We start from the raw sequence: 27,672 nt of genomic DNA on the forward strand, positions 1-27,672 counted from the left end.
GTGAATCACCACAGCAAGTATGTGAAGCACACAGTCATTACATTAATTCAGCTTCTCCTGTTGACTTCGTTTGTGAGAAGCTAGTTGGAAAGATCACAAATAATGATCATATGATCCAGGAAAGCCACAGGTGTTATAAATATATGCCAGTTGCCAAGTGCCTAATTTTGATTATGTGACTATGGGAATGCTGTATCAATTGCAATTTGAGGACTGGTTGTAAGTCATTTTTTCATTGTCATTGTAGCTTTGAACAGTCACTAAACAAATGGTCATAAGTCAAGGTCTACCAATAAGGCTCCTCTACTTGATATGTATGAAATTCATATCACTATGCATCTGTTCCTCAGAAAAAAGATTGGTTTAAGCAGCATGTAGAATTCAGTTAAACTCTAAATTGCATGACTATTTATTTTCCTAGACCTACTTAGATATGATCTTCTGTTTTTATACATGCAAAAATTGAATATTGATATCTCATGTATATGAAAATAAAAAGAGTGAAAACAAGAGTTCTGTTTGCATATACCAATATCTGTTAATGTTTTTAAAGAATTGTTCAAATTATCATTTGAAAACACTGATTTTCTGCTAAATTCAGGGTGGGTGAGGGGTTGCTATTGCTGTATCAAATTTGAAAACAATTTACTATTAGTTATCTTTTCTCTTAGTGTTCTGTCAGCAGTGATTTAGACTTTCCAAAACAAGTTATTCCTCTCAAAACTCTGAATGCTGTTGCCTCAGTTCCCATAATGTATTCTTGGTCACCCCTTCAACAAAATTTTATGGTAAGTGATTATGACCCTGAAAATTATGAAATTAAAATAATCAAATCAATATATTTTGTAGACTATAGTTGATGGATTATATTAAATATGAATGTCAGATTTATATTACCGTATATACTCGAGTATAAGCCGACCCGAGTATAAGCCGAGGCACCAATTTTTGCCACAAAAACTGGGAAAACGTATTGACCCGAGTATAAGCCGAGGTTAGAAAATGCAGTGGCTACTGGTAACTTATAAAAATGGAAAACAATAAAATTACATTAATTGAGACATGTTTTAGAATATTTATTTTAAAGAAAACCAGTAAACTAGCTCTGTAAATTTAAAAGAGGGTAAACAAATTAACAATATTAACAATAAATTAAAAAGTAAAAAAAGTAGCTCGATCAGGAACAAAGCTAAAACCTAAGAGTTAAAATCCTTCAAAACTGGATTCCTTCTCATCATTAATTGGATTTACATTATTGTTCTGTTTTTATATATGCTGTGAGCCACCCTGAGTCCTTGGAGAGGGATTGCATACAAATCCAATTAAATAAACAAACAAACAAACAAACAAACAAACAAACAAACAAATAAGTGTATCCAAAGAAGAGCTTCAGCATTAGCTGCTGTGAGGTTATCAGCATAGAAAACCAAATAGATAGATAGATAGATAGATAGATAGATATAGATAGAAAGATAGACAGACAGACAGAAAAATAGATAGATAGATAGATAGATAGATAGAAATAGATAGATAGATAGATAGATATAGATAGAAAGATAGATAGACAGACAGACAGAAAAATAGATAGATAGATAGATAGAAATAGATAGATAGATAGATATAGATAGAAAGATAGATAGACAGACAGACAGATAGAAAAATAGATAGATAGATAGATAGATAGATATAGATAGAAAGATAGATAGACAGACAGACAGACAGATAGAAAAATAGATAGATAGATAGATAGATAGATAGAAATAGATACAGATAGATAGATAGATAGATAGATAGATAGATAGAAAGAAAAATAGTTAGATAGAAAAATAGATAGATAGAAATAGATACAGATAGATAGATAGATAGATAGACAGATAGATATAAAGATAGACAGATAGAAAAATAGATAGATAGATAGATAGATAGAAAGAAATAGATACAGATAGATAGATAGATAGAAAAATAGATAGATAGAAAAATAGATAGATAGAAAGATAGACAGATAGAAAAAGAATTCCTGTCTAGCTCTGCCTCATAACACATTATTAGATCCTATCCAAGCAAGGACAGCAACTACCACAAAATACCATTTTTTAAACAGTTTAAATCCTTTCAAAGGAGGGGGAGGAGAATCTGACAGCAGGGGGCCTTTTTAATCCGACTCACCATTGCAAATGGCTGCCTTCTTTGCTTGAGGCAGGGAGAGGAACTACGGCGTGCCAGAGGGGACAAAAGCTGGTGCCTCCTCGCTCTGGCTCAAGCAATGACGCCCTCGTGTGGTGACTTTGTCAATGACCCGAGTATAAGCCGAGGCTGTGTTTTTCAGCCCATTTTTGGGGCTAAAAAAACTCGGCTTATACTCGAGTATATACGGTATGTTGTAAATTCACATTTTCTAAATGACAATAAATATTAATGCTCAATATTTTTAACCATGTCTTATACAAGTTTCCTGCCACCATTTTAGTGGGAAGGAAGCAGCATTCTGTGATGTCATACTGGCTACATAATCTCGGAAATGTCTTTGGATAGCGCTGGCTCAGCATTGAAACAAAAGTGAATGCTGCTCTATAGTTGGTAGTGACTAGTGGAATAAAATATGCAGGGACCTCTTCCCTTCTCATTCCTTTCTTCCCCACCCCTTCCACAAATAGTCTTTGTTTAACAATCATTCCGTTGGTGACTGTTCAGTGATACAATAGTATTGAAGAAATGATAGTCACAGCTGACCTTAAAAGTTATAACTGTTGCTGTGGTCCTATAAACCCGTCATTGAGATACTAAAGCAAATCAATTGTCCCAAATGGGTGAAAACTGGCAAAAAAAGCCTGGAAGATAGGGAATGTTTTTGTTTTGAAGCAGCCCTCCTGAGAAAGGAAGAGATAGGGAGGCAGGGAAAGGGAGAGACCAAGAGTGAGCGAGCACCTTAAGAGCATGACAGCCACCACACTAAGAAATATTGTAAATAGTTTCTAGGGCAGAATATCATATTGACTTGTGTGTGATTTATTTGTTGTTTCCTTATTTACAGCATTTTAGCTTTGTTCCCAAAAGCAAAATGTTTTACTTCATCATATTTCAATATTTTTTAGGTAGAAGATGAGACAGTGTTACATAACATTCCTTACATGGGTGATGAAGTGCTTGATCAGGATGGAACTTTTATTGAAGAATTAATCAAAAATTATGATGGAAAGGTTCATGGAGATAGGGGTAAGTTACGATTTATCTTTTTGTTGAGAATTTTTCCCCAGTTAATTGATATGGTCTCTGTTAAATATACAGTATCATGATTGTTCCTGAAAAAAGTGATGGAAACTCTACTCAAAAAGAGGATAAATCGGCACCTAAAAAACAATAACTTATTGGACCCAAATCAGCATGGCTTTACTGAAGGCAAATCATGTCAGACTAATCTCATTGATTTCTTTGACTATGTCACAAAGGTGTTGGATCAAGGTGGTGCTGTGGATATTGCCTATCTGGACTTCAGCAAAGCCTTTGATACGGTCCATATAAAGAGCTGATAGATAAATTAGTGAAGATTGGACTTAATCCCTGGATAGTTCAGTGGATTTTGCAGCTGGCTGAAGCATAGACATCAGAGAGTTATTGTTAATGGCGAGTATTCTGAGCAGAGACAGGTTACAAGCGGTGTGCCGCAAGGGTCTGTTCTTGGTCCTATTCTTTTTAATATGTTTGAGTGACATAGGGGAAGGTTTGGTAGGGAAGGTTTGCCTATTTGCCGATTACTCTAAAGTGTGCAATAGGGTTGATATTCCTGGAGGCGTCTGTAATATGGTAAATGATTTAGCTTTACTAGATAAATGGTCAAAGCAATGGAAACTGCAGTTTAATGTTTTCAAATGTAAAATAATGCCCTTGGGGAAAAGGAATCCTCAATCTGAGTATTGTATTGGCAGTTCTGTGTTAGCAAAAACTTCAGAAGAGAAGGATTTAGGGGTAGTGATTTCTGACAGTCTCAAAATGGGTGAGCAGTGTAGTCGGGCGGTAGGAAAAGCAAGTAGGATGCTTTGCTGCATAGCTAGAGGTATAACAAGCAGGAAGAGGGAGATTATGATCCCGCTATATAGAGCGCTGGTGAGACCACATTTGGAATAATGTGTTCCATTCTGGAGACCTCATCTACAAAAAGATATTGACAAAATTGAACAGGTCCAAAGACGGGCTACAAGAATGGTGGAAGGTCTTAAGCATAAAACATATCAGGAAATACTTAATGAACTCAATCTGTATAGTCTGGAAGACAGAAGGAAAAGGGGGGGGGGGACATGATCGAAACATTTAAATATGTCAAAGGGTTAAATAAGGTTCAGGAGGGAAGTGTTTTTAATAGGAAAGTGAACACAAGAACAAGGGGACACAATCTGAAGTTAGTTGGGGGAAAGATCAAAAGCAACATGAGAAAATATTATTTTACTGAAAGAGTAGTGGATCCTTGGAACAAACTTCCAGCTGACTTTGTTGGTAAATCCACAGTAACTGAATTTAAACATGCCTGGGATAAACATATATCCATTGTAAGATAAAATACAGGAAATAGTATAAGGGCAGATTAGATGGACTATGAGATCTTTTTCTGCCGTCAGTCTCCTATGTTTCTAAAAGCTATCATCATATCAAATAACATGGTTTCAATTCTTCGTGATCCCATTTCTTGTATCTTTTTTTCCCATTGGATAGCTTCACCTGATGACTATGGAAATCTGCTATGTTATACAGATACTTTTTGACATTGAGTTTTAATACGTTAATATGTATTTTCTTTCTGTTCAATATTAAGTTCATAACTATTATTCATATGAGCCTTAAATTTCCTGCATAAATAAAGGATTTTAGGTTATGTCTAAGATTGAACCTTGCATAGATCTTTCAATTCTTATTTGATAATAAACTAAAACAATAACATAAGAGAACAAATAATTATAATTCAAAAGCAAAAGCTAATAAATTGGAAAATTCTGAAAAAATTATTTTTATATGGATAGGCACACCTAGATTGGCATGTTGTAAACTCATGGCACTTACTCTCATTTAAGTGCTTAATTTGTTTCAGGCTTAAAAAAATTGTGTTGTCTTTTTCTGCATAGTAAACTAACTTTCTTTACCTAGCCTTTTAATAAATATGTGCTTCATTAAATATGTGTTTATGTTTAAATTTCAGAGTGTGGATTTATCAATGATGAAATATTTGTTGAGTTAGTCAATGCACTTGGTCAGTACAGTGATGATGACGATGATGATGACGACGACGACGACGACGATGATGATGACGACGACGACGACGATGAAAATCTTGATGAGAGAAATGAAAAACAGAAAACTGGGGAGACCAACAGATTGGGTATATTAATAATATTTAAAGATCTTTGTAGTATGCTGACCTGACTAAACAAAAAAAGTCTGATAGTCAAAACACATACTTTAAGATGTAATGTCAAGAGAAATATAGAAATAAAATTATTGCTGTTAAGGAGTGTGCAGAACCCTTGGTTTATCAAGGACGTGCACAGAGGAAAACATAGGAGCCTAGCAGATATTTAGGTGATAGGAGTAATTATTCAGTCATACAAAACAGATACATTAAAGTGTATAAATAGTATTTACTTTAGAAATAGCACAATCAAGTTGAACAGTCTGGTCATTCACATTCCAATCAATATCTCAAAACAATAATAAGATTACAAGCCTGTCTTTGTCTTGCATATCAGACATACATAACAGCTTACAAATACATTAAATTACCATAAAACACATAGAGCTTACTACATCAGTCACAGTGAATCAGCAGAAAGAACAGAGAGAGAGAGAGAGAACCATGTTTTCTCTGAAGAGGTTGGAGTCAGCAATCAGATAGGGTTCCCTTGTCCAATCATACTGAGGACTGACCCTGTCAATCAAATTAATTGATAGATCCAATCACTATGATGACATCATAATACGTTTTAGACTCCGTTCGCCATGAAGATAGACATAGAAAAATTCTCTCTGACTGCAACTCTAGGTAGGACTGCTGACTGCAGCTCTAGGTAGGATTTTATGTGGCAAAATCTTTTACAGAGATTTGAGGCTGGCTACAACTGAGTCTATAATGCTTGCACTAATTCTCAGTCAAAGACTTTTAGTCTGAAGTTTTACTCTGGGACTTTAAAGGGGAAGACTTTTTTTCTGTTGATGTAATGCAGCTAATTGTTTCTAAAAGAGGGCTTGTCTGGTTTGAATTCATTGCATGCAGTGGTTGCTGAGGTCTCTCATCGCTCTTTCAAATTTAAATTTCCCGTTTCTGTGCGCCTTTCTAGAGCCTCCGTCACACACCAAAACAGCTAGAAGAGTGGCTGGTGCCTGTGCTCTTACATTCTGAGCAGATAGCTTCAGCTAGCCACCATCGATTCGTAGTCTGGTCGCTGTTTGTTGCCGCTTTGCCATCACCGATTCCTTTTGTGCCTTAAACAATGGCAGAGTCGAGCCAAGCCACTCAGGCACCAATGAAGAAGAAAAATTAAAACCTGGCAGCAGAGGATAGCCAAGAGGAGCCCGCTCCCACTGAGTCAGAAATGTCAGCTTGGGCGGTAGAGCGGGAAGAGGCGGCATGGGAAGGCATTACAGAAGTGTGCAGCCAGAACAGAGAGGCAATCTTCATCTTTATCGCCTCAACTGACCTCTGAGCCACCACTGATTGAGGAACAGGCCACCCTTGATACATCAGTGTTGCTGGTGAGCACAAATGTATGGGGGCGGGGCAGAGTTTGCATCCCAACAAGCCCCTCCCCAGTTCCAGTGGCTGTAGCCTTTGGGTCATCTATTCTCCAATAGCCACTATCTCCATGCTAACAGTTTGGCTAGCCAATGTTGCAGGCCTCAATTTTCCAGCACAGGCCCAATTAAATCACCCTGCTTAAACAATGGCTTTAGATCTGGCCAATATACAAAATATTATTGCTACAACAGTACAACAATGCACGGCTGGATTTCAGCAGAGTAATCAGCCCCAGCCCGTACAAGGCCCAGCCACATCTAGGCCCTTGTATGAGACATCAGGGAGACAGGCCTACCCTGACTCATCAGATGATGAAAGCAGTCATCAGGGCCTGAAGAAGGAGAATGTGATGATGAGGCCTTATCAGCTGATGAAGGCCTAATCCCTGATCAGCCTGCATCAGTAGGCCTCTTTCCACCGGATCTTTGCTATACAGGGCCAGGACTTGCTATACAGGGCCAGGACTTGCTACTCCATCTGCACCTGTTTCAGATCCCAAACCTTCAACATCTCATCTTATGCTTGCAGAACAAATACCCGAAGCAGATTTAATTCTGGCTCTACAGCTCTTCCTAGATAACATTAACCGCCAATTTACAGCTCCAGTTTCTGGGCCAATGTCATCGTCCTCTGACAAAAAATACTTTTAATCTTGCTTCAGAATAGTCTACACTGCTGATTTCTCCCACACTAGATGCTCCAGGGGCAGCGCTTCATTCCCCCAATTCCATTCTAAGAGAGGCAGAGGAACTATTGAAGCCTGATCACTGCCGCATGGAACAGTTTCTCCTCAGGAGTCATCATGCTTCGGCTTGGGCAGTCCGCACCTCATCTTCAGCATCCTTTTTTGTTTGTTCTTTGTTTGTTCTTTGTTCTGGCTTCACCATCTTCAAGAGCAAATTCCTGCATCAGAAATCCGAATACTCCAGAATCTCAAGAAAGTTATAGTGGCTATGCAATTCTCTGCAGATGCCACCCTTCAGGCAGTTTGTTTCTCCTCTAAAGCAATTGTGTCTACCACAGCAAATAGAAGGATTAACTGGTTGAAAGGCTGGTCAACGGACACGTGCCAAAAATTGTTACTTTTTTTAGTTCTCATTAAGGGAAAGGCCTTATTTGGGGATGTGCTGGACCTGATCTTGGTGGAAACCAAGGATTGTAAGAAAGTCATGCATACTCTGTCAAAGAAAGGCACTTTTCATCATTCCACCTACACTAAGCGGCCCTTTCGCCAGGCTGACCTGGGATCAAGTTTTTTCCCGAGCCCCAGGACAGTATGGCACAAGATCTTTTTATACAGACAGATCTACCAGGGGAGAGTCTAACAAATGCCAATCAAGTGGTGGGGGGAACAATTACAAATTTTCCTAACATTACAAATGATTGTCTTGGAGATATTCCAATTGGTGGAAGGTTGTCTCAGTTTGCCCATGTTTGGGAATTATCCACTCAGGATCAATGGGTTAGATCCACTGTTTGGTTCAGAGTTATGTTAGAGTTTATATTTACACCTCCTTCTTTCTATGTGGAGTGTTCTGTCTCCAGAGATCCGTTAAAGAGGAGTTTGATGGAAAATGCAGTTCAACATCTTCTTAATATGAAGGCTATTGAACCCATACCCAAAGAACAAAGAGGTTCAGGTTTTTATTCAATATTGTTTCTTGTACTTAAACTTTCAGAGGATTGCCGTCCGATTCTTGATCTTAAGTGGTTGAATTTTTTTCATTAAATATCCTAAGTTCAATATGCATTCATTATGTTCTGTTTTGGCTAACATTCACCAAGGCGATTATTTGGCATCCTTAGATTTATCTGCAGCTTATCTTCATATCCCAGCTCGCCCAGCCTATCAACATTTTCTACAATTCTGTTTTTCAGGGTGACATTATCAATACAGAGCCCTGCCTTTTGGGTTGTTGTCGGCACCTAGAACCTTTACCAAGGTCCTGGCCGCACTTTAGAACTAGAGCCATATGCCTTCAATGTTATTTAGGTATACTCTTGGGTAAGATGATATCCTGTATAGATATCATTCTTTGGGCACAGTTACACTCCAGGGAATTACAATGGTTTCTGTTATCACACCAGAAGACAGGTACAGCTACTGCCTGGTTCAAGGTCAGACTCCCTGCCAAGGTTAGTAGGTCTCTATACTGGTGGGCGTCTTCTGCTATTTCTAAAGGTTCAATCTAGATAGAATAGTAGTTATTACAGACACCAGTCTGTTGGGCTGGGGAGTTCACTTACCCAAGAGTATATCTAAATAACATTGAAGGCGTATGGAGTGTAACTGGCACAGGAGAAATGGGTACCCAGTACATTTTATTAGAGCTAAGAACTATTTTTCTAGCACTCAAACGATTCTCTTGAAGGCTCCAAGAGCAACATGTTCTTATCCTTACAGATAACATTGTGGCCAAAGCCAATCTAAATAAACAGGGAATTATGAGATCACCGGCCTTGAGGTGTGAGGCTCTTAAGATTGGGTTTTGTGCTGAGAGACACCTCCTCTCTGTTGCAGCCGATCACATTTTGGGGGTGGATAATAAACAGGCTGATTGGTTAAGTCACCAAGACATAATCAGACTGAATGGCACTTACACCTGGAAGTATTTCAGTAGGTTATAAGGTGATTCGGTCATCCTATTCGCCACCCCACAGAATACACAGTTCCAACGATTCTATTCCTGTTTCCCAACCAGAGGGTGCAAAAGCAATCAATGTCCTTTGGACTTTGTGGCCCCCAATCTTCCTGTACACTTTTCGTCTCTTGCTGTTATTGTCCAGGGTAATCCAGAAAATAATTGAGCAATCTGCGGAAGTCATCCTTATTGCCTCACATTGGCCTGCAGGGCTTGGTTTGGAGACCTCATATCCCTGACTCAAGTACCGCCACTCAGACTTCCCATCTGCCAGGATCTCCTCAGCCAGGGAGAGGTCCTTTTCCCTCAGGTTCAATGACTACAACTAACTGCCTGGCAGCTATACGATGGGGACATAATCGAGATCATTCAATCCTCTAGGAGACTGTCGACTGTATGTATTTATCAGGCAACATGGAAGGCCTTCTGTGATAGGTGTGCTGCAGAGGGCCTTTTCCTCTTTTACATCCCTATTCCTAAGTTGCTCTGATTCCTCAAGAAAGGGTTGACCATGGATCTTTCTCCAAGAACTCTCAGATGGCAAGTAGCAGTGTTGTCTACAGGTCTCACCTGCAAACATATTCCTTCGCTTGCTCATTATCCCACTGTGTCCTGTTTCCTAAAGAGAGCTACTATTGTTACTCCGCCTATTGTTCATCGGTTCCCTACATGGGACTTACCTTTAGTTCTGGAATCCTTGACGGGACCACCATATGAATCCTTAAGGGAAGCTAGTTTGACTTTCTGTCATATAAGGTCGCCTTCTTAGTGGCAATCATGTCAGCAAGGCATATTTCTGAATTGGCAGCCCTGTCCATTTGTAAGGACCTATGTATTTTCCATGCCAAGCAGGGTTGTCCTTAGATTGAACCCTTCTTTTCTTCCCAAGGTTAATTCCTTGTTTCACCAGTCCTAAGAATTTATTTTACCTTTCTTTTATGCTTACCTCACTCACGAATGTGAGAGAGTTTGGCTTTCTTTAGATGTTAGATGGGGTCTTAAAATTTACCTGGACAGAACAGCTCCTTTTTGTAAGTCAGAAGCCTTGTTGGTTAAATTTCTCCCTCACTCTATGGGTCTGAAGGCTTCATCAATTGCCATAGGTAAATGGATATGGGCCACCATTGCTAGAACTTATTCCTTGTCAGGATGTCCAGTTCCATTGCACATTACAGCTCATTCTACCTGCAGTGCTGCCACTTTGGCTATGTGGTCCATTCTGGACCCCTGCAAGAGGTCCAGACCTGGGTGTCTCTCACGCAATTTATTAATCACTATAAAATTGACACGTTTGCTTCAGGAGATGCTGCCTTTGGTTGTATCGTTCTGCAACAGGTGGTGCCAACCTGACCTTGTTGCTATTTGCATCAGTATAGCCATTATGATCCCTCCCTCGGGACTGGGGGTATGCTTTGGTATTTCCCTATCTGATTGCTGACTCCAACCTCCTCGGAGAATGAGCGTTGGCTTACCTGAACGCCTCTTCTCAATGGTTGGAATCAGTCCCACTCTTTGTTTACGATGCCTACTGTGATTGATTGTTTTTTGTTATATGTTTATGTGATACAATAATGTTATCTTCATCAGCAGTCAATGTGTCTTTTATCCGGAGGGGATCTTTATCTTTTTTACAGGAGCTCTGGACACATTATTTCATGTCGAGTCTGTCCATCTTCTTCTAAAATTGGATATGATGTCATCATAGTGGCAGGATCTATCAATTAATTTGATTGACAAGCTCAGTCCTCAATATGATTGGATGAGGAAAACTATCTGATTGCTGACTCCAACCATCGAGAAGGGATGTTCAGATAAACCAATGCCCATTCTCCACTGCACTGCTACGGAGAGTCCAACATGGGTAATACTTCAGCCTTATTGGCAGGGACTGAGTTAAAAATTAGCATATAAACAGGTCCCGCCCCTTAGCTGCCCCAGAGGGTCAGTTCTAAAAACTCAGTCATAGTGTAAGGACACGGAGTTCTTTCTCTCCTATCTTTTCATTAATATAATAAATTTGTTTGTCTCTTTTTCTCTCTCCCTTTCTTACAGGAAGAATTGCTATGGGATGGAAGAGATGGGGGTTCTTCTGGGGCCTCTACCCTGTGGCGCATCGCCTCCCTCCCCCCATCCTCCTTACCTGGATGCCAGCTGTCTCCCTGTTGGGTACCTCCGCTCTGTGGAGCATTGCCCTGAAACCAGGGAACCACGGTCTGGGGTCACTGCTCTGTGGGGCACACCTAGGAAGACCAAGGAAAGGGGGAATCAGGATTCTTCCCCAGGCCTCCGCGTTGCGACGCGTGCCTCTTCGCCGCCCCCTCCCTCCCAGGGTGCTCGTAAAGACGCGACGAGGGAAATTGCCTCAGGCAGCAATCAGGAGAGTGATAAGGAGGCGCCGAACAGCCTTGGAGCTACCGTGTTTCCCCGAAAGTAAGACAGTGTCTTACTTTCTTTTTATCCCCAAAAGCCCCACTATGTCTTACTTTCGGGGTATGTCTTATATTGGAAAAAAATTGTCGATTTTTTTGTTTTAACCATAAAATTAACATTTATTAACAACCTGAACAGTATGGCGTGGGCAGGAGGCGGCGCTCATTTGGATCAGACGGAGGCGGCAGATGCGGTGACGTATGGAGGGGGGGCGGCGCGGAAGTGGGCAGGAGGCGGCGCTCATTAAGATCAGAGGGAGGTGGCAGACGCGGTGACGTATGGAGAGGGGGACGGTGCGGACGTGGGCAGGAGGCGGCGCGCAGCTAGATGAGAGGGAGGCGGCAATACCCCCGTGTTTCCCCGAAAGTAAGACATATGTCTTACTTTCGGGGTACGGCTTATATTAGCCGACCCCCCTGAAAACCCCGATACGTCTTACAATCGGGGGTGTCTTACTATCGGGGAAACGGTATTTTAAGCGGTGGGGATAGAGCGTAGGCCGCAGAATCGGCTATAGGCTATTCAGCACCACAGTTTTTCTCTCGTTCGGCTTCTCCCTTCCTAGAGAGTTGTGCCCGCCATTTTGGAGGCAGGGAGACAGGACGCCAGCCATTTTGAAACCGAAGCAAATCGGCCTGGGCCTTCCTGTTAGCTGGCCAGAAGGATAGCCACGCCCTGGGAGTCTTATTGGAGGAAAACAAGCAGGCGTGCTCATGGGTGCACTCACGGCCGCCATTTTCTAGTTCATTTTGCCGGTGAGTTTACTCAAGCAGCTTCATATTACCATGTGTATGAGTACTAAAGCTAATCAAGGCTGATCAACCACAACAAAGATCAGGGGAGGGGGCCTCTTCCAATACTACAAAATTTAAGCTAAAGACAAATATCAAGAGGCAAAATCCAAGTCCAAGGATTCCTCCTCTTCCTCGGCTCTCCTCACATAGCCCCAAAAGGAGTCAGACAATTTCTCTGCATCTCACATCTTTGTGGACAACGTCAAGCGTCCCTGAGAGCATCCAGCAGTGGCACTAGGCCCAACAACTTCTGAGAAAGGTTTTTACTCCTTTGACCCTGAAATGGAGGCAGTGCTCCAATTTCAAGCGGTGGATTCTCCTGTGGCAAGCATGATCTCTACTGCTTTAGTGCCATCTGACATGACAGATGGCCTAAAACCCAGTGATAAGAAGGTGGAAGAAGTGGGACAAGAAGTCCCATCAGACCTCCACCTGGGCCCTCAGAGCAGCATCAGCAGCTTCCTTCTTCAATAGGGCATCCGTCTTGTGGCTTAGAGATATGCTCACTAAGTTGGGACCAGAGGATGGACATTTATGCCAGGATATTAATAAACTTTTGGCAGCTGCAGAATTCTCTGCAGATGCCACCTTGATAGCAGCAAAGTTTGCAGCTCGCTCCTTAGCAGCCAACTTGTCCTCCAGACGCCTACTTTGGCTCCTTTCTAGGCAAGCGGATACCAAATCAAAGTGGCACTTGGCGTCTGCACCCTTCCAGGAGGCAAATCTGTTCAGGGAATCCTTAGACTCCATCCTCATTGAAGATAAGGACAAAAAGAAGGTATTCCCGAGATCAGCCCGGAGGCAAGACCGAAGCCAGTCCCCATGCCAACAAAGGCAACCCTTTCGGTCTGGCTCTTTCCCGGCAACGTCCCAAGGTTACAGGCCGTACCAATCAGGGACTTACAACCAATCCACCTATAGAGCTGACAGATCTGCCTTTACAGATAGAAACAGAGAGTTTCAGCAGTCCAGAAGCCCTTTCAAGAGCAACAACATCAGGGGCTACCACAAGTCCAAGTGACTCACCAGGTCACTCTCCCATAGAATAGAATAGAATAGAATAGAATAGAATTTTATTGGCCAAGTGTGATTGGACACACAAGGAATTTGTCTTGGTGCATATGCTCGCAGCGTACATAAAATAAAATATACCTTTGTCAAGAATCATGTGGTACAACACTTAATGATTGTCATAGGGGTCAAATAAGCAATGAAGAAGCAATATTAATAAAAATCTTAGGATATAAGCAACAAGTTACAGTCATACAGTCAACATGGGAGGAAATGGGTGATAGGAATGATGAGAAAAACTAGTAGAATAGAAGTGCAGATTTAGTAGAAAGTCTGCCAGTGTTGAGGGAATTATTTGTTTAGTAGAGTGATGGCGTTTGGAAAAAAACTGTTCTTGTGTCTAGTTGTCTTGGTGTGCAGTGCTCTGTAGTGACGTTTTGAGGGTAGGAGTTGAAACAATTTGTGTCCAGGATGTGAGGGGTCAATAAATATTTTCCCTGCCCTCTTTTTGACTCGTGCAGTATACAGGTTCTCAATGGAAGGCAGGTTGGCAGCAATTGTTTTTTCTGCAGTTCTGATTATCCTCTGAAGTCTGTGTCGATCCTGTTGGGTTGCAGCACCAAACCAGACAGTTATAGAGGTGCAGAAGACAGACTCAATGATTCCTCTGTAGAACTGTATCAGCAGCTCCTTGGGCAGTTTGAGCTTCCTGAGCTGACGCAGAAAGAACATTCTTTGTTGTGCTTTTTTGATGATGTTTTTGATGTTAGGTGACCATTTTAGGTCTTGAGACATGATAGAACCTAGAAATTTGAAGGTATCTACTGTTGATACTGTGTTGTGAGAGGTGGAAGGGTGGAAGGGTTGATACTGTAGTATTGTGAGAGGTGGAAGGGTGGAAGGGTTTCTCCTAAAGCCTACCACCATTTCTACGGTTTTGAGTGTGTTCAGTTCTAGATTGTTCTGGTCACACCACAAGGATAGTTGTTCAACTTCCCGTCTGTATGCGGATTCATCATTGTCTCGAATGAGTCCGATCACTGTTGTATCATCTGCAAACTTCAGTAGTTTAACAGATGGATCGTTTGAGATGCAGTCATTAGTGTATAGAGAGAAGAGAAGTGGTGAGAGTACACAGCCTTGGGGGGCACCTGTGCTAATTGTACATGTATCTGATGTGATTTTTCCTAGTTTCACCTGCTGCTTCCTGTCTGTTAGGAAGCTTGTGATCCACTTACAAGTGTGTTCAGGTACCGCTAGCTGATTTAGTTTGGTTAAGAGAATGTCTGGTACGATGGTATTGAATGCTGAACTGAAGTCCACAAAGAGGACCCTAGCGTAGGTCATTGGAGATTCAAGATGTTGAAGGATGTAGTGTGACACCCATAATAACAGCAACACCTGTTGATCTATTTGCTCGGTATGCAAATTACAGGGGGTCTAACAGTGGATCCGTGATGGTTTTCAAGTGGAACATCACTAGCCTTTCTTTCTTTTTTTTGAAATATTTTTTTTGAATTTTTTTAAAAGGACAAACAAAGACACACAACATTGAACACTCAAGGACCTGCCAGTGCTCCGCTTATCTTAGAAGTCTAACTACTACAAAAAATATAAACCTAACTGTAGTCAGATCAATAGAAAAATAATATACATTTATATTAGATATTTATTAAATTTGACTCTATATGTTAATTAATTACTTTGTCTGTAAAATACTTATTCAAAAACATATAATATAGCAAATAGCATGTCTAAATTTATTCTACTGTAAACCTTTTTTAAACTATTACATTCTAACTTATAAAATTTCAAAACTATAAGTTCAAAAAGTTAAAAATTCTTGTTAGTTTAACTTGTAATATTATTTTTAAAATTCCACCATTCATACAATTTATTTCATATTTTATAATATTCTGTTTTTACATGATTATTCAAGCGTTTTGTCATCATATCTAATTCTGCACATTCCATAACTTTTTTATAAACTTCTGTGTCCTTTGGTATTTCCTTATCTTTCCATTTCTGCGCAAATGTAATTCTTGCTGCAACCAATATATGTATTATTAAATAATAAATTTATTTTTTATACTTAATATTTGAAATACCCAATAAGAAAAATTCAGGAGATTTTTTAACCTTCTCCTTGTTTATTTCATGTATCCATTTCTCTACTTTATTCCAGTATTCTTTTGCCTCTGGACATGTCCACCATACGTGGTAATATGTGTCAATTTCTTTTTTACATTTCCAACATATAGGTGAAACTGTTGGAAACATTTTGGAAATTCTATATGGTGGAGGGTGCCATCTATAGAACATCTTAATTTGATTTTCTTTAAAAGAAATTGATTTTGTTATTTTCCAATTATATACCCAAATCTTTTCCCATGTTTCTAATTCTATTTCTTTGCCAAAATTTTTGCACCAACTGATCATGTTGTCTTTTAATATCCACCTATTGTTCTATGATTTATTAAGTATTTATATACATTTCCAATTATCTTTACTTGATTTTGAAGTAATAATTTACTTAATACATTGTTTTCTTTTCTGAAAATATAAGTTTTTACATCCATTTGATATCTGGAGCTAATCTGTGTGTATTGCCACCAATCTAACTCAATATCTAATTCCTGCAACTCTTGTTTTGTTCTGAGTTTTAATTGATTGTCCAGTAAATCCCTATATTTCCAAATCTTATCTTCCTTTGCTAAGTTCGGATGCATAATGGCTTCTATAGGTGAGATCCATTCTGGCATTACTAAGAAGTGATTTTTCTTTATTTCGATCCATACATCTATCAATGCTTTTCTAATTATATTATTTTTAAAATATGAATGTGTTTTAATCTTATCATACCATATAAAGGCATGCCAGCCTAACATTAAATCATGGTCTTCCAAATTAAGTAACCTTTGATTGTCCAAGGTTAACCAGTCTTTTATCCATGTTAGGGCAGTGGCATAATAATATAATTTCCAATTTGGGAGGCCAAGTCCCCCTCTTTCTTTGCGATCTTCTAACGCATTTTGCTTTATTCTTGGTTTCTTGCCTTGCCATATAAATTTTTTTATTGTCTTATTTAATTCTATAAAAAATTTCGATCCTGGATTTATTGGAATAACCTGAAAATTTTGGGGAGGATATTCATCTTGATTGTAGATATTCTTCCCACCAATGTTAATTGCAAATTGTTCCAAACTTCTAAGTCTTTTTTAATCTGTCCTAATAATTTCAAATAATTATCATTTTTTATAGATATGGCTTTAGAGGTCATCCAAATCCCTAAATATTTCACCTTTTTTGTAGTTTTCATATTTGATAGATCTTCTAAATGTTTTTTTTGTATCTGTCATATTTTTTGTAAGAATCTGTGTCTTATCTTTATTTATTTTTAATCCTGCGACTTTCCCGTATTCTTCAATTAAATTTATTAACCTTGAAATAGATTTTATAGGATCCTCTAAAATTAGAACAACATCATCTGCAAATGCTTGTACTTTATAAATCTCCTTTCTTATCTTCAACCCTTTTATCTCCCTGTCAGCTCTTATTTTTATCAACAGTACTTCCAGGGTTAAAATAAATAAGAGTGGTGATATTGGGCACCCTTGTCTTACTCCTCGTTGTATTGTCACCTTTTCAGTTAACTCACTATTTATTATAATTTTAGCTGTTTGTTCAGAATATATTGCATCTATTATATTAAAAAACTTAGTTCCAACCTCCATCCTGTTTAATTGTATTTTTATAAAATTCCAATCAACATTGTTAAATGCTTTTCTAGCATTTAAAAATATAAGCGTCATTTGTTTTTCTGGATGTTGTTCATAGTATTCTAATGTATTTATTATTGTTCTTAAATTATTTTTAATTTGTCTTCCTGGTAAAAAACAATTTTGATCACTATGTATCATATCATTTATAATGTTTTTAAACCTGTTGGCAAAGATTGATATAAAAATTTTATAATCTACGTTTAACAATGAGATTGGTCTATAGTTCTCAATTTTTTCTTTTTCTGTACCTACTTTATGTATTAAGGTTATTAATGTTTCTGTCCATGTTTTAGGTAACATACCTTCTGCCATTATTTGATTGTATATCTCAAACATATTTAAGAAGAGTATTTCTATATCTAATTTATAAAATTCTACTGGTATCGCGTCTGGACCTGTCGCTTTATTATTTTTCTGGTTCTTTATAGATTGTTTTAGTTCCATTTCTGTAATAGGTTTGTTTAATCTTTGTTGTTGTGCTTCGGTTAATACCGGTAAGTCGATATTTTTCAAATATTCAAAAATTAAATCCTCATTTATTTCTTCTCTCGTGTATAATTTTCTGTAAATTTCTAATACTATTTCCTTCTTTTCTTTTATTCTATGTTTCATTTTACCTTTTGAGTCTAACAAATTTTTTATGATTTTATTTTCCCTCTCTTTTCTTAATTTATATGACAGCCATCTTCCTGGTTTATTCGCATGTTCAAAATATTCTTGCTTTGCTCGCTTTATCTTTTCTATTATTGGTTCTTGTTCCATCAATCTCAATTTATGCTTTATTAATTCTCTCTGATTTTTAGCTTTGTCACCATTGTCACCTTTTTGCATTAATGTTTCTACTTTTTAAAGATCTTCTACTAATTTTTCATAACGTATTTTCTTTTCTTTTCTTTTTTTTTGCTATATAAGAGATTGTTAGCTCACGTATATATGCCTTTGTTGTGTCCCATAAGTTTTGGGGAGTGGTGTCCCTATTTTTATTTATTTTTAAAAAAATATCTAGTTGTTCCTCAATCCATTTTTTATACTCTGGATCTTTTATTATATTTCTACTCATTGACCAATTATTTATTTTCTTTTTACCTTTCCAATATATCACTAAAGGACTGTGGTCTGCCCAGGTATTTGTTTCTATTTCTATTTTGCTAATTTGTTCCATTATGTGTGGTGATGCCCAAGCCATGTCAATTCTGGACCATGTCTTATGTAGGTTAGAATAAAAAGTGTATTGTCTATCTTTTAAATGGTATTCTCTCTCTTTGCTCGGTATGCAAATTGCAGGGGGTCTAACAGTGGATCTGTGATGGTTTTCAAGTGGGACATCACTAGCCTTTCAAAGGTTTTCATAACTACAGATGTTAGAGAAACTGGTCTGTAGTCATTCAGTTCCTTGATGTAGGGCTTCTTTGGCACTGGGATGATAGTTGAGCGTTTGAAGCAGAAAGGAACATAGCACAACTCTAGTGATTTGTTGAAGATTTGGGTGAAGATGGGGGCCAATTGGTCAGCACAGACTTTTAAGCAAGAAGGAGTTATCTTGTCTGGGCCTGGTGCTTTTCCAGGCTTCTGTCTGAGAAATAGATCTTTCACTTCCTTTTCTGTGATCACTAGGGGTTGTAAACCCAATGGGATGGGTTCAGTTGTAGAAGATTTAGCTGTTGTTGGTGTGTCTGGGATGGAGGTTGTGCAGATAAGTGGTTGAGGCTTCTTTTCAAACCTGCAGTAGAACACATTCAGGTCATCTGCCAATTGCTGATCTCCTTCAGCTTGGAAAGGTGGTTTGCTGTAACTGGTGATGTTTTTGAGACTTTTCCACATGTTTGCTAGTTCATTTGTTGAGAACTGATTCTTTAGCTTTTCAGAGTAGTTCCTTTTTTGCTGATCTGATCTCCCTTGTTAATATATTTCTGGCCTGATTGTACAGCATTCTATCACCTTTTTGGTAGGCTTCCTCTTTGGAATGACGTAACTGCTTGAGTTTGGCTATGAACCAAGGTTTATTGTTACTGTATATTTGCAAGTTCCTGGTTGGTACACATAGGTCTTCACAGAAGCTGACATATGATGTTACAGTATCTGTGAGTTCATCTAGGTCTGCAGAGCTGTCGTTAAAAATATTCCAGTCTGTGCAGTCAAAGCAAGCCTGTAGCTTTAACTTTGCTTCCTCAGTCCAAGTCCTCACTGACTTAATTGTTGGTTTTGTGGCTTTAAATCTTTGTTTGTAAGCAGGTGCAAGGTGAATCATGCAATGATAAGAGTGGCCCACAGCTGCTCTTGGTAGGGCCCGGTAAGCATTTTTTACAGTTGTGTAACAATGGTCTAAGATATTATTGCCTCTGGTGGGACAATTTACATGTTGAAAGTATTTTGGTAGCTCATCTCTTAAGTTTGCCTTGTTTAAATCTCCCAAAATAATGGCCAGTGAATCAGGGTATTTGGCTTCAGCCTCCATAATCTGATCAGCTAGGGTTTTTAGTGCCTTTTTTACAGATGCTTGGGGAGGGATGTAAATTGTAGAAATTAAGAAGGAATGAATCTCACGAGGAGAATAAAAGGGTTTGCAATTAATAATTAAAGACTCCAAGTTTTCATCACAGAATTTTTGTATAACGGTGATGTCTTGAGTTCAGCTGTTGTTGATATATATACATAAGCCTCCTCCATTTCCCCCCCTGATAATTCTGCATTCCGATCAGCCTGAAAAATTTGAAAGCCCGGTAAATGCATACTATTATCATCAATTTCCTCATTTAGCCAGGTTTCAGTAAAGCATAGGGCAGATGCGTTGTGAAAATCAGAATTGCATCTATTTAAGAGCAGTATTTCATCCATCTTGTTGGCAAGTGAACGTAAATTGGTAAGAAAGATAGAAGGGAGCGGGGTTTTCATCATTTAATCGCCTCATGGGAGTCCATCTCTTCAGACGTCTGGGCTTTGGAAACCATAGCCCACAGCCTCCGATTAGAGTTCATTTGCCCTCTCCCACCAGATTCCTAAACTGTCCAACAGTAATCGCCTCCCAAAAGCACCATATGCTGCCTCAAGAGGTCCTGCACCTGTTGGATATTGGGGCTATCGAGCCAGTGCTGACCAGCCAGGAAGGCCAGAGCTATTATTCAATTGTGTTCATAGTGTCCGAGGCCTCAGGTGATTGCCGACTAATCCTAAATCTCAAACAATTGAGCATTTACATTCACTACCACTGTTTCAAAATGCACTCACTGAAAACGATCCTGGCCTCCATCTGCCGGCACGATTGATTAACATCCATAGACCTCAAGGAGACCTATCTACACATTCCGGTCCATCCAGACCACAGAAAGTTTCTTCATTTCTGTCTTCAGGACTAACATTTCAAATACAAGGCGATGCCGTTTAGCCTATCGTCAGCACCAAGAACCTTCACAAAGATCCTAGACATGCTGACAGCAAACCTCAGAACAAGAACTATACGGCTGATGGTGTATTTAGACGACATCATCATTCTGTCCAGAAGCCCGTAACAAGCATGGACAGAACTCAAAAAGACCATTTTGACTCTACAGAGACACGGCTTTACCATAAATTGCCAGAAAAGCCATTTGACCCCAACCATGCGCCTACCAGACCTAGGTGCGATTATAGATACTCGAGATTGCAAGTGTACCTCTCTCCAGATTGCCAGGAGAGGATCAGGACCATGGTACTCCAGGCACAACAACACAGGAGAGTACCACTAATTTTCCTATCACAGCAGTTGGGGATGTTTGTCTCCTGTATCGACATCATACCCTGGGCTCAGCTACACACCAGGCCACTGCAGTGGTTCCTGCTCCCATTTCAAAGAGCACAATCCAGTCACTCCAAGTGATCCGTCCGTCAGCTCAGAGGTCCAGCACTCCCTACCCTGGTGGAGATCCGGGATCCTGCAACAGGGCTCCCCCTTTCTGATATATAGGAAAGTGACAATCACCACCGAAGTGAGCCTCTTCGGCTGGGGTGCGCACACAGATTCTCAAGTGGCCCAAGGGCTCTGGACACCAGAAGACCTCTCAGAGGTCAACATCAACCTGCTAGAACTGCAGGCAGTCTCCCTGGCCCTTCATCGCTTTGCCCACCGTGTGGAGGGCCACCATGACCTTATCCTAGCCAACAACATGGCCATACATTCCCATATCAATCACCAATGGGGAATGAGGTCAGGCAGGCTCATGCAGGAAGCCCAGAGACTCTTCCAACTGGGCGGAGCCACATCTAATTTCCCTTTGAGCCAAGCACATCTCAGGAGTGTCCAGTGTCCAAGCAGATTGGCCCCAGCCGAGTGGAGCTTGGATCCCGATTTGTTTCAGGACATTTCTCCAGGTTCGTAGTACCAGTGGTGAACCTGTTTTCGATGCACCTCAACAATCAACTACCGCAGTTTTTCTCCCGCTTCCCATCTCTGGGAGTGGAGCGCATCAACGCAGTACACTCCCTTTGGCCGGAGTATGCCTTCTCTACAATTTACCTTATCCCCAGGGTGGTGGCCAAGATTCTAGGGGAACAAGCAGAGGTCTTGCTAGTGGCCCTTTATTTGCCCTGTCGCCCTTGATTCGCCGATCTTATGGATCTATCGGTTTCGAGTCCATGGTGGATTCCCGACCACTGTGTGTTCCTCAGCCAGGGGTCGATTCTACATCCAGAACCCCAGTGGTGGAAACTTGCCGTGTGGCACTTGAGAGGGACCGCATGAGAAGAGAACACTTACCAGATAAGATCATCTCCCCCATCCAAGCCCCACGCAGACTGTCTACGACATGAATCTATCAGGCCACCTGGGCAGCTTATTGCACATTCTGCAAAACACAGAACATTGACCCTCAGTCTTCCTCGGGGGCCCACCTGCTATCTTTCCTACAAACTGGCTTAGACAAGGGATTGGCGCGAAACACGTTGCGCAGAAAGGTTGTGGCCATAGCTACGGTGCTTAGACCTGACCACCTTCGGCCTATTTCCCATCACCCATGGGTCAAAGACTTTCTCAGAGGAGCATCCAACCTCTGTCCTACTACAATCCACCGCTTTCCTACCTGGGATCTGCCTTTAGTCCTACAGGCACTTACAGGCCCGCCGTTCGAGCCATTACACCAGATTTTTCTGTGGCTCCTCTCCTTTAAGATGGCTTTCCTATTGGCCAAAATAGTATCAGAGTTGTCTACCTTGTTGGTGAGACCTGACCTTTCACCCCGATAGGGTAGTCTTACTCCTTGATCCAACCTTTCTGACCAAGGTTAATACATGCGCCCAAGAAATAATCTTACCTGACCTTTGCACTCATGGGTCCCACTCTTCGAAGTTGCGATTGCACAAGCTGGACATTCTCAGAGTCCTGAAGGTGTATGTCTGCTGTACAACACCATTCAGGAAAATGGAATCTATGTTTGTCTCCTTTCTCCCTTCATCACTGGGATCCAGAATGTCATCCAAGACCCATTAGCAGGTGGATTCGCTCTTATATAATTTCAGCATACAAGTCAAGGGCTATGCCTGCAGGGATCACGGCTCACTCTACTAGGAGTTTGGCTACCACGGCTGCATGGGCTACACAGGCCCCTCTTGAAGATAATTGTTGTACGGCTACCTGGGCTGTCTCCACCACCTTGATTTCTCCTTGATTTCTCTATCAGTCTTTCAGTTATGGCAGTCAGTGCCAGGTCATCTCTGGTCAAAACTTCTAATGAAGACACATAATAATTATAACTATCTTGAACCTTCAAAAATTTCATTAAAGAGAGGTAACATTATAGGCTCCAATATTTCTTGAAATTGTTTGTAGAATTCAGCGGGTATACCATCTGTGCCTGGGGTTTTATTGTTTTTTTGTTTCATAATTGCATTAATTAATTCTATTGATGTTATTTTGTCATTTAGCATATCCTGATCTTATTTTTTTTAATATTTTCTAAACTCTCGAATAGTTTATTTATTGATTGTTCATTTACGTCATCTTTTTTATACAATTCCTCAAAGAAGGATTTAATTATTTGTTTTTTATCACTAATTGTTGTTTTTAAGACACCTGTGTGATCATATATTGCCTCTATGGTTTTGTCTGCTTTTTGATGAGCGAGTTTTGAGGCTAACCATCGCCCGGGTTTGTTTGCAAATTCGAAATGCTTTTGTTTGGCAATCCTTAGTTTGCGTGAAAGCTCTTCTTGGGTTTGTAAGTTTATGTAATTTATTTATTTATTTATTTATTATTTGGATTTGTATGCCGCCCCTCTCCGAAAACTCGGGACGGCTCACAACAAGTGAAAAGACAATCCAATACATTAATCCAATTAATTAAAATATTATAAATTTAAGAAAAACCCCTATACTAACATACACACACACAAGCATACCATATATAAATTCAACGTGCCCAGGGGAAGATGTTTAGTTTCCCCATGCCTGACGGCAAAGGTGGGTTTTGAGGAGTTTACGGAAGGCAGGAAGAGTAGGGGCAGTTCTGATCTCCGGGGGGAGTTGGTTCCAGAGAGTCGGTGCCGCCACAGAGAAGGCTCTCCCCCTGGGGCCCGCCAACCGGCATTGTTTAGTTGACGGGACCCGGAGAAGGCCCACTCTGTGGGACCTAATCGGTCGCTGGGATTCGTGCGGCAGAAGGCGGTCTCGGAGATATTCTGGTCCAGTGCCATGAAGGGCTTTAAAGGTCATAACCAACACTTTGAATTGTGACCGGAAACTGATCGGCAGCCAATGCAGGCTGCGGAGTGATGGTGAAACATGGGCATACCTGGGTAAGCCCATGACTGCTCTCGCAGCTGCATTCTGCACGATCTGAAGTTTCCGAACACTTTTCAAAGGTAGCCCCATGTAGAGAGCATTACAGTAGTCGAACCTCGAGGTGATGAGGGCATGAGTGACTGTGAGCAATGAGTCCCGGTCCAGGTAGGGCCGCAACTGGTGCACCAGGCGAACCTGGGCAAACGCCCCCCTCGCCACAGCTGAAAGATGGTTCTCTAATGTGAGCTGTGGATCGAGGAGGACGCCCAAGTTGTGGACCCTCTCTGAGGGGGTCAGTAATTCCCCCCCCAGGGTAATGGACGGACAGATGGGATTGTCCTTGGGAGGCAAAACCCACAGCCACTCCGTCTTATCCGGGTTGACCTTGAGTCTGTTGACACCCATCCAGGCCCCAACAGCCTCCAGGCACCGGCACATCACTTCCACCGCTTCGTTGACTGGGCATGGGGTGGAGATGTAAAGCTGGGTATCATCGGCATATTGATGATACCTCACCCCATGTCCTTGGATGATCTCACCCAGCGGTTTCATGTAGATGTTAAATAGCAAGGGGGAGAGGACCGACCCCTGAGGTACTCCACAAGGGAGAGACCTCGGAGTCGACCTCTGACCCCCCACTAACACCGACTGCGACCGGCCAGAGAGGTAGGAGGAGAACCACTGAAGCACAGTGCCTCCCACCCCCAACCCCTCCAACCGGTGCAGAAGGATACCATGTTCGATGGTATCGAAAGCCGCTGAGAGATCGAGGAGCACCAGGACAGAGGATAAACCCCTGTCCCGGGCCCGCCAGAGATCATCCATCAACGCGACCAAAGCGGTTTCCGTGCTGTAACCGGGCCTGAAGCCCGACTGCTGGGGACCTAGATAATCGGCTTCTTCCAAGGACCGCTGGAGCTGGAGTGCCACCACCTTCTCGACAACCTTCCCCATGAAGGGAAGGTTGGAGACTGGATGATAGTTGTTGAGTACGGCTGGGTCCAGGGAAGGCTTCTTGAGGAGGGGGCGCACAAGCGCTTCTTTATAGAGTGATGGAAAAACTCCCCTCCCCAAGGAAGCGTTGGTAATCTCCTGGGCCCAGCTCCGTGTCACCTCCCTGCTGGCCGAGACCAACCAGGAGGGACACGGATCCAGTAGACAGGTGGCGGAACTCACAGCTCCAATGGCCTTGTCCACTTCATCAGGTGTCACCAGATCAAACTCTTCCCAGACAGGTGGACAAGTACGTGCCCCAGTCACCTCGACTGATTCATTGTCAGTCGACTCTGTTTTACAGTTGGAGTCGAGGTCGGCCCGGATCTGAGCGACTTTATCAGCGAAAAACGTATTAAACTCCTCGGCACTACTCTGCAAGGGCTCCCCAACTCCCCCCTGGTTAAGAAGGGAGCGGGTCACCCTAAACAGAGCGGCCGGGCGGGATTCCGCTGATGCAATCAAGGCGGCATGGTACGCGCATCTTGCCGCCTTGAGCGCCACTTTGTAAGTCTTAATAAAAGCTCTTACAAGTGTTCGATCAGATTCAGACCTGCTCTTCCTCCATCGCTTCTCTAGACGTCTCTTTTGGCGTTTCAACTCCCGGAGCTCCTCGTTGAACCATGGAGCTCTACGGGGTCTAGCGCCACGGAGAGGTCGCAAAGGCGCAATCCGGTCAAGAGCCTCCGCAGCAGCCGTATTCCAGGCCTCCGCAAGAGACTCCGCCGAACTGTGGATGAGTGCCTCTGGAATAACCCCAAACGCCGTCTGAAAGCCCTCTGGGTCCATCAGGCGTCTGGGGCGGAACATCTTCATTGGTTCCGCCTCCCTGCGGGGAAAGATTGGAGCCAGGAAGTCAAGCCGTAGTAGAAAATGGTCTGACCATGACAAAGGCACTGCTTCTAAGCCCCTTAGTCTCAGACCATTACTCAATTGCTCGGAAAGGAATACCATGTCAGGTGCGTGCCCCCCCTCATGAGTCGGACCCTGTACTACTTGAGTCAGGTCCATGGCTGTCATGGTGGCCATGAACTCCTGTGCCAACCCAGAGGTTTCGCCGAGTGACGGCAGTTGAAGTCCCCCAAGACAATAAGTCTGGGGAACTCCACCGCCAACCCGGCTACCTCCTTGAGTAGCACAGGCAGGGCTTTTGACACGCAGCTGGGAGGCAGGTACGTGAGAAATAAGCCCACCTGAACCCCTAAGTCCAACTTCATCAAGAGTGACTCGCAACCCGCAATTTCCGGAGCAATGAGTCCACGTAGGCAAAGGCTCTCCCTGGCTATAATAGCCACTCCTCCCCCCCTTCCCTGGGGTCGAGGTTGGTGCCATATCTGAAACCCAGCTGGGCAAATTTCAGAGAGAGGAACACCTCCCTCTGGGCCCAGCCAGGTTTCAGTAATACATGCCAGGTCGGCTTCCTCATCCAGGATCAGATCCCGGATGAGGAGAGCTTTATTTACCACCGACCTGGCATTAAGCAGCAGCAACCTGAGTCCAGGGCCAGAGTTACACTCATCACCAGTACCCAAGATTGGGCTCACAGAGCCGGAACAAGGGACCGTTATTAAGCAACGGTCTCTGGTTCCCCTGGAACGGCTAACTCTGTGACCCCCGCCATAATGCTTTGTAATATTCAGTTCTAAAATTTCGGTGTTGCTTGGTTTGGTTTGTAAGGTTTTTTCAAGATTTTGAAGTTTTAGTTTTAGTGTACATAGGCTGTTTTGTTTCTGTTTTTTCTTTTTACTTTGGTATGCAATATAAATTCCTCGCACATATGTTTTCATTGTGTCCCATAAGTTTTGTATAGAAGTACTACGTTAATTTGGAGAAATTCACACATCTCTTGTTTTAAAGTTTTTTGAAAGTTTTCTTCTTTAAATATTGTTTGGTTCATAGTCCATCACATAATTATTGGTTGAATCTCACCATTTCAACAATATGGGTTTATGGTCTGCCCAGGAATTCGGAAGTATTAGTATGTCTGTTACTTCATTGATAATTTCTAAGTCAGCCCAGGCCATATCAATGCGGGACCTTGATTTATGGGAAGAAAGTATATTGTCGATTGTTTGGATTGAAGTGACGCCATATGTATTTTAGAGCTAATTCAGTTGCAAGTTGTTTGAAGTTTGTCAGTAGTTCCTTCCTCTTGGAATGAGGCCTATATAGCATTAATACTTAAAGACACTCAAAATAGAGCCTACATCCAAAATTATCGGCCAATATCCCTTCTTAATTCAGACTACAAAATCTTTGCATCAATCATAGCTGAAAGATTTTAAAAAATACTTACTGTTAGAATACATACAGACCAAAATGGCTTCCTTCCAGCAAGAAATATAGCAACAAATACAAGGATTATTTTGGACTCTCTAGAATATTATAATAAATACATAGACAAACCAGTAGCATTCCTATTCGTAAACTTACAGAAAGCATTTGATAGTTTATACTGGCAATTCTTCACAACCCAAATTGCATCAATGCAACTT

General features: G+C 41.4%; 1 protein-coding gene across 18 annotated transcripts in view; it reads left to right on the plus strand.

Moving 5' to 3' along the window:
- EZH2 (enhancer of zeste 2 polycomb repressive complex 2 subunit) overlaps window positions 1-27,672 on the plus strand; it is a 143,715-nt gene that overhangs the window by 40,032 nt on the left and 76,011 nt on the right. For all 18 annotated transcript variants that reach the window (XM_070727911.1, XM_070727913.1, XM_070727898.1 and 15 more), the window contains 3 exons: window positions 672-788; window positions 3,093-3,213; window positions 5,186-5,365. In XM_070727911.1, coding sequence (XP_070584012.1) covers window positions 672-788; window positions 3,093-3,213; window positions 5,186-5,365 — 418 coding nt within the window. The remainder of the gene's footprint in view (window positions 1-671; window positions 789-3,092; window positions 3,214-5,185; window positions 5,366-27,672) is intronic.

Source organism: Erythrolamprus reginae, chromosome Z (genome assembly GCF_031021105.1).
Source record: "Erythrolamprus reginae isolate rEryReg1 chromosome Z, rEryReg1.hap1, whole genome shotgun sequence".
NCBI lineage: Eukaryota > Metazoa > Chordata > Lepidosauria > Squamata > Dipsadidae > Erythrolamprus > Erythrolamprus reginae.